Source organism: Pieris napi, chromosome 9 (assembly GCF_905475465.1).
Source record: "Pieris napi chromosome 9, ilPieNapi1.2, whole genome shotgun sequence".
Classification (NCBI taxonomy): Eukaryota; Metazoa; Arthropoda; class Insecta; order Lepidoptera; family Pieridae; genus Pieris; species Pieris napi.
In genome coordinates, this window is record NC_062242.1 from 12,287,350 (window position 1) to 12,301,933 (window position 14,584).

Here is a 14,584-nt window from a genome sequence, read left to right on the forward strand (position 1 = left end):
AAATAACCACAGGTAAACACGTAAACATAATAAACTTTACAAGGCTAAAACTTTGGACCAACAAGTTTTTTAGCTCAATTAAATTCCGAACAGTTTTATCAAACATTAACATACAGTGAGGTCACAGTGGGTCACTGAGTCAGATGGTGATGTAATTCCTAATTGTGTATTATTAAGACATTTTAAAACACGTGTAATTTTCAATTTTAGAACTTTTTAGAACTGAGAACCGTGGTTTAATTCTGAAAATTCGAACACATCTTGGAGGTCCGAGAGTTGGTCAGTTGGCTTCAGCGTGCGACTCTCATCCCTGAGGTCGTTGGTTCGATACCCGGCTGTGCAACAATGTGCTTTCTTTTTATGTGCGCATTTAACATTCGCTGGAACGGTGAAGGATAACATCGTGAGATAACGGGCTGAGACCCAAAAAGTCGACGGCGTGTGCACACGAGGCTGATACACCTACTTGTCTTTTAGATAGACGAAACAGATACAGAAATCTGAGGCCCAGAACTAAAATGTTTGTAGCGCCACTGATTTATTTTTATCTTCGAGGTCTAAATAGGTCTATTTACTTATTACCTAGCAAATATTATGAACAGGATTTTATACTGTATCTATAATACTAATTTATATGAAGTTTATTCGTTGAACGCACTATTCTTCTATTTATTAATTAAAGTACACCACATATATTTACATTTTCGACATAAGTTACAACCTATCTATTCGGAAATACATGACAATATCGATAAATTTAACAAATAATAATTAAAATACTAAACATCTAAAATAGAGAAGTAAAATCAAATATACATAACTACAAATTTTAGTTCTTAATAATAATGAACAATTGATTAATTGAAAAGTAAAACAAATTTAAAATGGTCTCTGTGATAGTGTATCTTGATAGCTGGCAGCATTTCCTAGCTGCATTGCGATACTTATTCGTTGAGCGAGGAAAACACTAGCCGGGGTCGTCGGTACCAGGCGCCAACTTAAATCTTCAATCAGCGCCTGTGCACTTGAACCCAAGAGTCTCTACTCCAAAGGGAACAAAATACTTACCCAGTTACTAATCTAAAAAGCTAAGGTTCAAACTGGAAAATTCTAAAAAGATTGTCGTGACTTTTGAAGATGCTACATTTATCAAAATTATATATCCGAGCTTTATCTGGTACTACGCTTGATACAGATCAGCTTGATTTCCTCTCTCTACGGATCTGCGTCTCTACATTGCGTGTCTATACGTATTCTACAAAGTGAACTATGGCGAGTGTTCTGAAGAGTATGGGTTGGTATTAACTCAAAATTCCAACCGCATCATCTGATGGCTGGAAGTCTTCAACTAGACTTTCTTTTACGAGGTAGCGAACTGTGGAATCGACTCCCGGTTTTACCTGGGAGATACGACCACCATTTGTAAAGAGAGCATCCTCCTTCCAAAGGCCGGCAGCACACCCACTAAAATGAATGTCCATGGTCTGCGATGACTGCCCTTTTGGGCGTCGCGTATGTGGTTTGCCCCCAATATATCACGGTTAGAGGCTTATATGTAAAAGATTTTTAGCCACAACAAGAATAACGAAGAAAAAAATAAGGAGTTGCTATCTAGATGGTTGTAAATAACAGCAGCATAAGTGCAATAAATGTTACATTTCACTGTTATGGCCAATTGTCAACGATGCAACATTATTGTATTAACAATACAAAACATAGTATTATCTTTTATTGACATAACCTTTACACATTTAATAAAAACACTTTTTAACCGGATTAAAGTTATGTATTGTTATAAATTTACAATTATTTAACATAATTTTAAATTTAACCGACGTTTCGCGTGCTTTACAGCGTGCGTGGTCACGTGGTTGTGTTAAATAATTGTAAATTTATAATAATACATAACTTTAATCCGGTTAAAAAGTGTTTTCTTTAAATACAAAACATGTCTTATCTGTAATTGCTATGATAAAAATTGTTATTACTTTACAGTTTTAGTTATTATTGAACTAATTCGAAGCGGTAGGCACAAGGCCTTTTACTTAAAAATCCTTCTGTAACCTTTAAATCTTAATAAAAAGCATCAGAATTTTCCAAATTCCGTCTGCAAAAACCAACCTAGGAGTTCAGGCACCTCTCATTCGAACAAACACTACTTATCCAGAGCTTGACGTATTGGGTAGTGGGCTGATCAAATTTAAAAGAGCATTGTTAAGTGCCTATCTGATACCAAATTAGTAATTTTTAAAAATAAGCAAAAAATTACTAGTAAAATCTATAAGAAGTGTAATGACGTTTTTTTTTTAATTTTTTGTAACATTTGTTTTCCATAATTGTCATATATTTTAGAAAATATAGCTTCTAACATATTCTGTAGATATAGCATTTTATATGATGTATAATAGTATGTATCTAATATATAAAATTCTCGTGTCACAGTTTTCGTTGCCATACTCCTCCGAAACGGCTTGACCGATTTTGATGAAATTTTTTGTGCTTATCCAGTATCTATGAGAATCGGCCAACATCAACATTTTTCATCCCCCTAAATGTTAGGGGTAGTCCACCCCTAAATTTTTATTTTTTAGACAAAATTTTTAATTTTAATTTTTTTATGATACAGCATTAAAAAATACATACAACCCCTAACTTTCACCCCTCTACGATCAACCCCTATTTTTTTATTATACATGATATACATGGCAAAACGACGTTTGCCCGATCAGCTAGTATTATTATAGTATTAAAACCAGCGGCGCTATAACTGTTGTTCGGCCTTAGATAGGTTTTTTCGGCATGTTTTTGGTGCAAGCCTTCCGGGCCTGACACGTCGATATTAGGGTCTAACACCAGAATTCTCACAATGTTTTTCTTAATGTTATATGCGTAGATAGAAACGGTTAACCCACTTGGCCAACACTGCAAAATATTATTTATTTTAGTATATTTCCATACTTATATTCCGTATATTTCCGAAATATTTTAAGCCTTATGAAGCGTAACATATATAAATTATATGTATTAGTGCATGTGATATAAATTTTTAATATCGTAGGGCAGATAAGCTAATATAGTATGTAAATGTCACAATTCAATTACATATTATATAAAAATCCTCGGTTAACTCGTCTAACATGCAAAACAATTGTTCAGAGTCGAGGTCATTGTCTTTACAGTTAAAATCATAACCGTGACTTAGCGTATCCATAACGTTCTTATAATTTATAAATTACCATGAACTTGAACGTAGAATTTATATATTTATTCATAAAAATACATACACTATCATTACAATACTAAGCCGATACGATAATGTCGATTTTTTTTTATTAAATACAATATCGCTACTGTGAACTCCTTCTGCGAACATACAAAGATGTCGATATTGTCAGAGACAGCATTAAGTAAGCGCAACGTCTTTGATAACGGAGATCTGTGGCACAGACTGGTTCCTGGCCCTTGATATCGTAAACAACCAAGGCCGTCGCACATATCCCCTAGGTAGAAAGAAACCGAGAGAAGTTCTTGGACTTGCTTACCACCACCCGCAACATTTTTAAGTGCATAGTAGGGATGTAAGTCTCTGAATTAAATATGCGTAGGGTATGGGGTCATTATACAGCCGTTTCCCAACGTAGGGCCCACGCGCCACAGGGGGGAAATTTGATTGTTAAGGGGGAAAATTGATTTAGAGTTTGAATTTCAATCTTTCATTATTTGTTTTGAAAGTTTACATATAGTGGTTTGTTAACAATTTCCTAGTAAAACTGTAAAAGTTTTCATCCAGTCCCTCCAAAAGTCCATACAAAAGTTATCATAAGTCCAACTTCAATTTTGTTCCCTTTGGAGTAGACTCTTGGGTCGTGGGATTCAAGAAATCCTGCCAAGGTTAAAGGTACACTGCCACAGGGACCAGACTTTTAAAATTTGTTTTATATTAATTTTTAATTATTATTATTATTACTATGTAGGTTAAGAACATTGTAAATACTGTACATTTATTTGTTATGATTACTAATGAAAACTTTAAAAAATATATTGTAATAAAAAGACCTCGATTCACCAAGCGATTAAAGTTAATTTTACTCAAAAACAAAGTGTGTCTCACTTAGTTCCTTGACATTCGTTACATGACATCATCAAGAATATAAATTTCACGGTTAAAACTATAAAACCCTTTCACATTAGTTGTATTCATATGACCAAGATCTTGTTTTAAACAAATATTATGAAAAACGTTTATACTTATGCTTATGCTACAAATTACTCATATGCTATAATCAGCCTTGCGATTCTGTAACTCACTTTTCGAACTCGCTAAGCGGTTTTCGCAGCGGCGGTCGCGCTCAAATCAGTCGTGAAGCAGTCATTTTACGATTTGGCATTCTGATAAGGAGGGAGCTTGTAGTTTATTGTTTTCCTTCACCGTTCGAGCGAACGTTAAATGAGCACATTGACAGTAAGTCCATTGGTGCACAGCCGTGGATCGAACCTACGACCTCAGGGATGAGAGTTGCACGCTGAAGCCACTAGGCCAACGCTGCTCACTACAAACAAAAGGGAAAATAAAAGTGATTTCAGTTACGTGTAACCTCACTCTTCGAACAATGTTAACGTCAATTAATGAATGGTAATCGAATCGACGAAGCGAGAAGAATCTCTCATGAGCAATAATTTATTACATTATGTATATTGATGTATTCCATATTTTAAGACACTGTCCGCAAAAAAAAATACGTTAAAAAAGTCCTTTCCCTTATAAATAATCTCAGGAATATCGAGAAATACGATTCAGTCACAATTTCGTCTTGAGCGCTAGAAAATATACTAGTACAGTTAATACATAGTATATAATAGTCATCATACAGAAAAAATATTGACAGTTCTGAAAACTTGATTTGAGTTTGGTTTTCTAGAATAAGGAATTAAGTGTGTTAAGTATGGGAGGTTGTCAAATAAATTGCTGACATACGAAAGTCATACTTAGCGTTAAGTCTTGACTCTGATCTTCTCTGATCAGATCTTTGACCCTAGGGTCAAAATTCACTACAATCAAATAATCCACATAATAAACATAATTATTTGCAAATTTTATTTTATCCACATAAATCTTTCCAACACACAAATATATAATATTTACATTATTCTTAACCTACATAGTGATAATAATAATATTTAAAATTTGGTAAATAGAATTCTAGAATTTTCTAAAAATCCAAACTTTATATCATAGAAGTATCAATCATATCATGAAGAAGTAAGGTGAGTTTTTTATCTCAATCTCTGTAAATCGCGCCGTCGAAGCAGCAATTAATTAGTAAATACATTAAAGAAAATATCAAATTCAGGTTACATGGCTTGAAAAAAGAATTAAACGCAATTTTTTATTACTTTTTTGCTGATTGTACGTGTCGTGTTTAATAAGATATATATATCCAAACAAAGTTTGATAGATTCAGCTAAACGAACTTTCTTCTGATAGAGTCATATATAGACACAAGATTGTATGAAAAAATCGAAATATTTAAGTCTTTAAAAAGTTTTCATATGTCATAACTTTTTAATGAATACAGAGTACAGAAATTATTAAAACCAAATATCAACCCCAAACAAAACTGAACTTCACGTGAGACAACCCAGTGCAGTCTAACCACATTGATTAAAATTCGACCACAAACAATGTTTATACCATTAATAAAATCTGTGATTTCAAACAATATTTTTAAAAATAGAATACCTGAACAAGATGCACGCACACAACCACTCGATATAAAATCCGCGGAAACACTGGTATAACACTAAAATCGGCCAGTATTTATAAACATCGCTAATTTATAACTTATTTTATGAGCTCTAAGGTTTATTTTCGGATGGCCTGGATAAGGCTGAAGATTTCGATTAATATTGGTATAACAACGTTAACTAATGATATTGTTTTGTTTTCCTAAATTAAATCCTTTTTAAATTACCTTAAATTTGCTTAATTCAAAGTAGATTTTAATGTAATATAAACATAAATAAATCAGTGGCGCTACCTTTTTAGATCTAGGCCTCAGATATGTGAATCTGTTTCATGAGCATTTGTCAATCTAATAGGCAAGTAGGTGATCAGACTCCTGTGCCTATCAGACGCTGACGATTTTTTGGGTCTAAGGCAAGCCGGATTCCTCACGATGTTTTCCTTCACCGTTCGAGCAAATGTTAAATGAGCGAAGATTAATTTACAAAAACAAAGGACAAAGGTTTCCTTTAAGTCTGTCTAGTAGTAAGGTCGATTTTTCTAAAAGGCTGTCAAATCACGTGAAATTTTGACATATTTGACAGCGCTTACCAGATTGAATACAGACTATATACCCAAATCTATGGCGTGAGTAAGCCACAGTAAACACACAAAAGAAAAATAAAGACGGGCATTTGTTAACCATCTATACACTATCATAACAACACTGAGGGTGTAATTCATGTAATTATTACCAATAATTATTGGTTAAATAAATCAAACCAGGCCTTATCACTTCAAATGATTCATGAATTAGCAAGAAAACTGTACTAACAAATTTGTCCTTGCCTTGCGTGAGAATTCATGAATGATAGTAACTCAAATATCATGTGTGAATTAATAATTAGCTTTCCGATAAATTACTGTTGTTCGTGATTTTTTTTTAACTCACGAAGTAATCAAATTAATTTAATAATATTAATTTAATTAATATATAGAAAATTATAAAGATTGGTCCCTGAGGCAGTGTAAATTTAACGCTGGCAGCATTTCGCTGTATTGCGATACTTTTTCGTTGAGCGAGGAAAGCACCAGCCTTGGGGTATCCGGACTATCAACCAGGCGCCAACTCTCGAGAGACTCTCTCTCATGAGTCTCTTCTCTGAAGAGAACTAAATCGAAATTGGAGGAAAGACTTATATTGAATTTAAAAATTCTATTAATTGTCATTCTCGTCTTGACATACACTTACATTAGCGCTAAGCATATATCTAAGTTGTCTAATAGATTATTCATTATGTTTAAGCAACTAATAAACTAAGCTAACAAAAAAGCACATTACACTTACATTATTCTAATTTTCAAAAACCTTTTGAAAGGTATCATCCAACAATATGATTGATAAGGTGAGATAACAAATGTCATTGATAAGATATCATACCAAGAATGCAAGGGATTGACAAATCTTTTAGAATTAAGTAACTAATGTGCGTCTGTCTGCTGTATTCTCTAAACCTAGATTATAAAAATTATTAAAGAATTAATATAATTTTACTAGCTGACCCGGCAAACGATGTTTTATCATGTATATTGTTTCTAGGAAACATTTTTTTAGTTCAATAAAATCTACAATAATAAAAAATAGGGGTTGATCGTAGAGGGGTGAAAATTAAGTCTTGTCTGCTTTTTTGTTTGCTGTATCATAAAAAAAAATTGTCTAAAAAATGGGTTTTTTGGGGTGGACACCCCTTAACACTTAGGGGTTTGAAAAATAGTTAGTAGCCGATTCTCAGACTTACTGAATATGCATAAAAAATTTCATAAGAATCGGTCGAGCCGTTTCGGGGGAGTATGGGAACGAACATTGTGACACGAGAATTTTATATATTAGATATATAGATATTCTTTTTATAGGATACCTACATCGCCTACACGCGATCTAGTAGAGCTGTGGCCCAGAATCTAGGCAGCAAGGGTGTGTCAAAGGAGACTTTATTTGCTTAAAAGGCTTGGTGTCTCCCGCCGTGTCCGGGTGATTCCTCCGGAAAGATCCTTATTATATTTATGGGCGAGTTGGAGCCCGCTGCCTGCTGCCGCCCGTCTTATGCTCTTGTGCACATAACACACATATTCTTATTTACGCGTGAATTAGAAAATTACCACACATTAAGACACCTTAATTTTTTTTACTTTACTGTAGAATTATAAGTATTTCTAAGATATTTTAGTAAAGTAATATTAATATATTAAATAAATAAATCTAATGTAAAGTATGTAATTATAATATGATTAAGTCAGACGAACCCTAAAATACCAACCCAGTTCGCGATGACATCATTCATGACTTCACTTAACAAAAAGTTGGAGAGTGACGTCACATCTGAATTTATCAAAATATCGCTTAGTACCTAAAATTAACATCAATAAACGTTTTTAACGTTTCAACAACAGAGCTGGTGCGGCTTGTGAAGGCCGAAAAAGCTAAAGCATGCAAATACAGGGGTCTAGGCTCCGAATATGATTTTGTCCAATTCGGTGTCGAGACCCTTGGTCCGTGGGGTCTTAGCACTATAAGGCTTAGGAAATAGCAAAAAGGTTAGTCGACTTCACAGGAGACCGAAGAGCTGGCAGCTACATAGGACAAAGAATTAGTTAGCTCTTCGAAGGGGGAACGCTGCCAGTATCTACGAAACATTGCCTAAAGAGACTCCTTTTATCATAATATATTTTAGTAATTATATTTTAAGTTGTTTTTTGTTAAATTAAGTCATGTTAGCTGTAGGATTACGAAAGAATTAAAAGAAATAAATTTAAGAAATAATTAAAGAATTAACGAATTTAAATTATAAACGTTTATTAAACCCAGTTTTTGTTTTGTTTAATTGTCTCGTAAGATATCGATATTCACAAATAACGAAAACATCATCGCAAAACAGCGAAGAAATCTAGTTTTTTTTTTTATCGTGTTTTAGACATATTTCCTGTTCTAGTATGCTAGAGGTAAAGATGGCTTAGTCAGGTATAACATTATTAGCCTGTCCATCATAACGTCGTGTGTCACAGATATTTATGTACGCAATTAACGTTGTCGAAGAACGTTCCTTCAAACATTTAATTTAACATGGATAAATAAATAAATAAAAAATAAATCAGTGGCGCTAAAACCTTTTTAGGTCTGGGCCTCAGATTTCTGTATCCTGATCATTTGTTAATCTAATAGGCAAGTAGGTGATCAGCCTCCGGTGCCTGACACGCCGTCGACGTTTTTGGGTTTAAGGCAAGCCGGTTTCCTCTCACCGTCCTAACTTCTAGTGAATGTAAGATGCGCAGATAGAAAGTCCATTGGTTCACAGCTGGGGATCGAACCTACGACCTTAGGGATGAGAGTCGCACTCTGAAGCCACTAGGCCAACACTGCTCAATTTATTTAATTTAACATGGATACCATTACCAAAATTAAAAGATTAATAGTAAAAGTAGACCATAAAGGACGAACCTTGTACATTAGTATATTACATTAATTTAATAAAATAGTCGAGCATTCGGCCTTAACCTTTACTTTTCGTTATTACATACGATTATATTTTTACTACTTCGTGACCATGTACGCCCTTCTAGCGACATCGCTCAGAAGGTCGTATAAGTGTCGCCAATTTCCTCCACTCCTCTGTCTTCTGCAAGCCTCTGCGACTGAGTGATGGTGAGAATTAGAGACGTATAATATGACCTTAGTAAGGGTTGCTTTCTTTTAGATGCTGCTATTGATAGATGATGCTACTTTAACTTGTAGAGAAGTTAGCCTAGTGGCTAGTGGTAGGCTTCAGCGTGCGACTCTCATCCCTGAGTTCGTAGGTTCGAACCCCGGCTGTGCACCAATGGACTTTCTGTCTATGTGCGCATTTAACAAAAACGGTGAAGGAAAACATCGTGAGGAAATCGGCTTGCCTATACCTAAAAAGTCAACGGCTGATCACCTACTTGCCCATTAGATTGACAGATAATCATGAAAGAGATAAGGATAGAAATCTGAGGCCCAGACCTAAAAAGGTTGTAGCGCCACTGGTTGTTTTTTATTATTTACGTAATCAGTAAAAACACTAGCATAACTGCGGATTTGGAGGAATGATCCAGCCTGTTTCAAACGAATTCAATGAGGGTGCACTAACACACACACATGCACACTTTCCGGATACCTATTCCAATCAGCCACTCACTATTCGGTTTGGGAGAAAGTTAGGGAATTTGTATTGTATTAAGTGTTCTCACTTAAAGCTTTTCGATTCCTGGAACATTATAGTGGCCAGTAAGGATTTTATAAGTTTCAATGAGATTAGTACCTCTTAGTCGCCTACTTCCGTACTACTACTTAACCAACAATCGAGTGCTAAGACGCTCATTATAAGTTTTCACTTTCAAGCATTATCTTTTGTGAAATAAAGATGACGGAAATATATTATATATTGCTGAAGAGGTCGCCAAGATCTTGCCAAAGTACAGGAAATCCTGGAGAAGGCTAGTTTTTTAATGAATAATATCACCGCGTCACAGTTAAGGTTTGTATGAAAATCGATATTCGTGTCAACAGGATGGCAGTAAGCCAGGCGACATCAAGTCTGTAGCGACTGGAACCTTTTGCGTGCGAGCTATTAAAAACAAAAGATTTTATTCACTTGCTAATACGGTTGTTAAATTAGTTAAATAGGGTTTTGTTTTTAATAAAAATAATAGAAGTGTAACGTAGAGCTATTATTAATTTGTTATAATATTTAGGGTCTGTTTCACAATGTATGGATAATTTGGAAGATAAATTGTGCTAATTAACACTTCATCGGAGTCATAACTTATGATGGACTTTATGTGACGAATAGCGCTATCTGACAGTCGTGAAACGCAACAATAGTGTTTATCCTACCAATAACTAATAAATAGCTAATTTGGAACTTATGTAGAATTTATCCGTACATTGCGAAACAGACCCTTAGTAATAAATAAAAAATCAATTAATCGAGATTTTAATAGTTTGTTACCGTTTTCTATTTGCCTACAACAATACATATAAAATTTGCTTAGTTTTTAACTGACGTTTTATTCTTTAACAATTTAAAGAATAAAACGTTTAAATAACGGTGGTGTGTTATGGAGAGTCATTGCCTGTATTAAGTATATTCAGTCAGTAGTTTTACACACATGTTAATATTTACGACTGTTAGAATTATCATTAAATTTTTAACGTATTAGATTATTGGAACTGTATTAAGCTGTCAATGTCACGTGCGTTGCGTGGTCACTGGTTAATCTGTCAAAACTGAATTTTATTTTACACATCAGAACGTACAATGAAAAATTTTAGTATCTCTAAATTTTCTGGAGTGTAGCCAAAGCAAAGCTGGAAAAATATAGCTATGTTTCTTGGGAATGGAAATTATTTTTTACTGTGGTAACTGACGTCCGTAAACAGAGGTTTTTATCAGAACAAAGTTCACACGGTTCGTTGTTTACTCTTTACACGTTTGCTCATTATTATAAGTCACCTTGACATACAATTTATCGTAATATTTATTATATTTTTTTTATTATATACCTATAATAAAATTGTCACTAATAGTTTTTAAACTACTGTCCGAACACGTGCTTTTTAATATGAAATAATTAAAAACGGTTTACAAGAATAAAAGTAAATTTTGTATCAATAAATTTCGCAAATATAAGTTTTGTGGCTTTTTTTTTATTCTATTGTGGTCAGATGTTTTAGCTTTGGGATTTACTCATATTTGGAGCTTTGATTACACGATGAAATACTAGGAGTCAGCGATAATATAAAAATCCAAATTGCGTTACACGGAACAATATTACACTACCAGGGGTGTTCATAATTTGTATAAAAATGACAGTTCGTATGCAAAAATTTTCACACCAATTTAGTTTTCGACTTTCTACTGTTAAGGCATCTGGTCTAAGCCCCCAGGCCATAGAAAAAAAATACAATAGTAGGTTAATTCTCTACTCTATGCGTATATTTAATTTTTTAAACTATTAACAAACCTTCATAAAATGTATGGCCAGTATCTATGTTCAACCACGTCAAACAGGTCTGACATCCAAGGTCAAGAACTGAAGACCGCCCGAACATGTCATTATATTAATTTGTTCGAATATGAACTTGTCATCCTCGACATAATGTACAAGGCTTTCATTATAGATAAGTGGTAGTTAGCCGCGACTCCATAATAATAAAACGCAGGAATTTTCTTCATACGCAGTTGCGAACAGTTTCCACTTTATTTGTATATTAAAAAAAAATGTGAGCCGTCACGGGACGCCTGGCAGATGTAGAAACATCGACATTATTTTGTAAAAGTAATATGCAGAAAAGAACAGATTGTGATAGGAACTAAATACATATGTCATAAAATATTACGATTTTTTTTCAGATACTTAACGATGACTATTTATTAAATAAACATTTATTTTCATGAAATACAATAATTTACGAATTTATTTCAAATCGTGACTAGTTAATTCGTTTAATCAGTGACTTCGTAATATACACACCGTACACACTACTGCATCATTATTTTTATTAATGATTTTATTAATGATATATATATACCATCATATAGCGTGGCGTCGCCACGGCATGCGTCGCCACGTCAGGAATCGGTTTCACATCAATATTTCTAATAGTCATTTGTTGCTCCGTATAAATAAAAAATTAATGTATTGTTTTTTTGTATATCACCCTTAGTGCGTGATCAAATATACCGCAGCGGAGCTCATCGTGCGTAGGAATATCTAAAATGGTTATAGTCAGATGCTTGTTAGATTATGCTATTGTAAGAGTATGCTATCTGCATGCACGATAACTTATTTTGTTGTAACAAACTCCTTGACCTAGTGACCTAGCTGCAGAGCAGTTTCAGACCCTTTCGAGTGCCGACTGCCGACCACATAGAGTTCAACGTACTTTCTTAACAAACGAGCCGTCCCTTTTATAGCTAATTATGAAATTGTGAAGGTTCTATGGTGGTAGAGGAGTGATTGTAAAGCACCGCCATTTTTTAAACAAGTAGCAATATTACCAAATAATATTTAGGTTAATTTGAAGTTAAGTAAATATTCAAAACCGTTTACCACGTTTAAGAGAATAGACAATAATATCTTTCAGAGACGGTCGTCTATGAAAAATATTCTAATTTAATTCAAATTATGCTGGGTTCGTGGCGTGAAGTAATTCTAATGAAATTCGGCTCGCTTGACAATCGATCAATAATGTTCGAATTCACATTTTGTATTACGTTTAAATGCCATCTAAAACATTGCTTCGTATCGAAATGCATTTTATTACTTTTTTATGTAAATAATGCGATAAAAACTTTTGGGTTCTTCACATTTATATTTCAACAAATAATTTACTAAATATCCTATGGTTAATCGTTACTTAAATGAATACATAAAATACAATAAATATATATAAATACGTACCTTCCACAATTCACATTTAAAAATCACAACACCTTTATTCCAAGATTCGAACCTTCGTAAAAGCAATGTTTTATTATTTTTTATGTTATAACACATAAAATCAAAGTCAGAAGAAACAGGTATATACGTAATTTATTTATTTTTGTGTCATATTCGGCATGTTTTTAGAATAAACATTGAAATAACACAATCAAACGAACAAATCGATAGAAACGCGAACGATGACTACTCCTCCTTGATTTGAAAAACATACTGATACAGACTAGAAAGCTTTTAAGTTTTAGGGTACACTATCGGCTCTCGCTGACAGTTTGACAGTAGATAATTGACAGTGATGCTTTGACATTATACCATATACATGTAATATGACAATAAATTACAATTTACATTTTTGATTTTACAAATTACAATTTACAATACCGCGCGCAAATATCGCCGGCTGCAAGTTGCAACATAAAATAACACATTGACCACCGATTTTATATATTTTTAATTGTATTTTGTTGTTTATTTAATATGGCTGAGAAATTAGAGGACCTCAACCTGCCACTAACAGTCGTCGGAAGAATAGTTAAAGAGGTTCTACCCGAGGGCGTTTCTATTTCAAAGGAGGCCCGGACAGGTTTAGCAAAAGCTGCATCTGTTTTCGTGCTATACGTGACATCGGCTGCAACGAACACAGTAAAACATCATAAACGAAAAGCTTTAACAGGTCAAGACGTCCTGGAGGCCATGGCTGATATCGAATTTGAACGGTTTGTCGAACCACTACGAGAGGCCTTAGAACAGTATAAATTAGCCGTTTCTGCAAAGAAATCTGCCGGCAAGAAGAAAGAAGACGACGATATAGAGATGGTAGAAGAGGATGGTTAAAATAGGGAAAATTAATAATGACTGATTGTGATACTGGGTGATTTTGTATGATGTGCATTTGTACAAATTGGTGATTTCTTAAATATAAGGCTAAACTTTGTGTTTACTTTTTTCTAGAATAAAGTTATTCTATTCGAAGATCAAGCAGGATAAAGTTTTAAATGTTATTATGATGTAAATTGCCCTGGCTTATGTGTAAGCAATTACTAACAGAATTCATGTGAAATAAAAGATTGTTTAAATTTAATTATTTTATTAATGAATAAAATTTTCAGATATAATCTTGAATTACCTTTAATTTGCAACTACACCTATATTTACATAAGAATTATTTAAATCAAAATATGTATTTATTTGTCACTATATTAAACTAGAGTTTTTGTACGAGATTGACAATGTATAAACTGAGTTTTTGTTTTGTCTACAAAGATAACCAACTTCTTGAACTATAATTGTAATTTATAACTATAATTTACGTTTTTATGATATCAAACCAAATATGTAACT

The 14,584-nt window shown here is 33.6% G+C and overlaps 2 protein-coding genes across 8 annotated transcripts in view; one reads left to right on the plus strand and one right to left on the minus strand.

Annotated features, from left to right (window-relative positions):
* Positions 1–13,458, minus strand: part of LOC125052273 — a 43,896-nt gene extending 30,438 nt beyond the window's left edge. For 6 of the 7 annotated variants that reach the window (XR_007117431.1, XM_047653013.1, XM_047653009.1 and 3 more), the window contains exon 1: positions 13,205–13,458. The gene's annotated coding sequence lies outside the window, so the exon portion shown is untranslated. Of the gene's footprint in view, positions 1–5,740; positions 5,794–13,204 lie in introns of those variants that run through there. The other variant, XM_047653007.1, reaches the window with a different exon arrangement.
* A 162-nt stretch (positions 13,459–13,620) lies between these two features.
* LOC125052680 (DNA polymerase epsilon subunit 3) lies at positions 13,621–14,358 on the plus strand. The gene has a single exon (XM_047653654.1). The coding sequence runs from the start codon at positions 13,721–13,723 to the stop codon at positions 14,075–14,077; it is 357 nt and encodes a 118-aa protein (XP_047509610.1). The 5' UTR covers positions 13,621–13,720; the 3' UTR covers positions 14,078–14,358.
* The last annotated feature ends 226 nt before the right edge of the window (positions 14,359–14,584 follow it).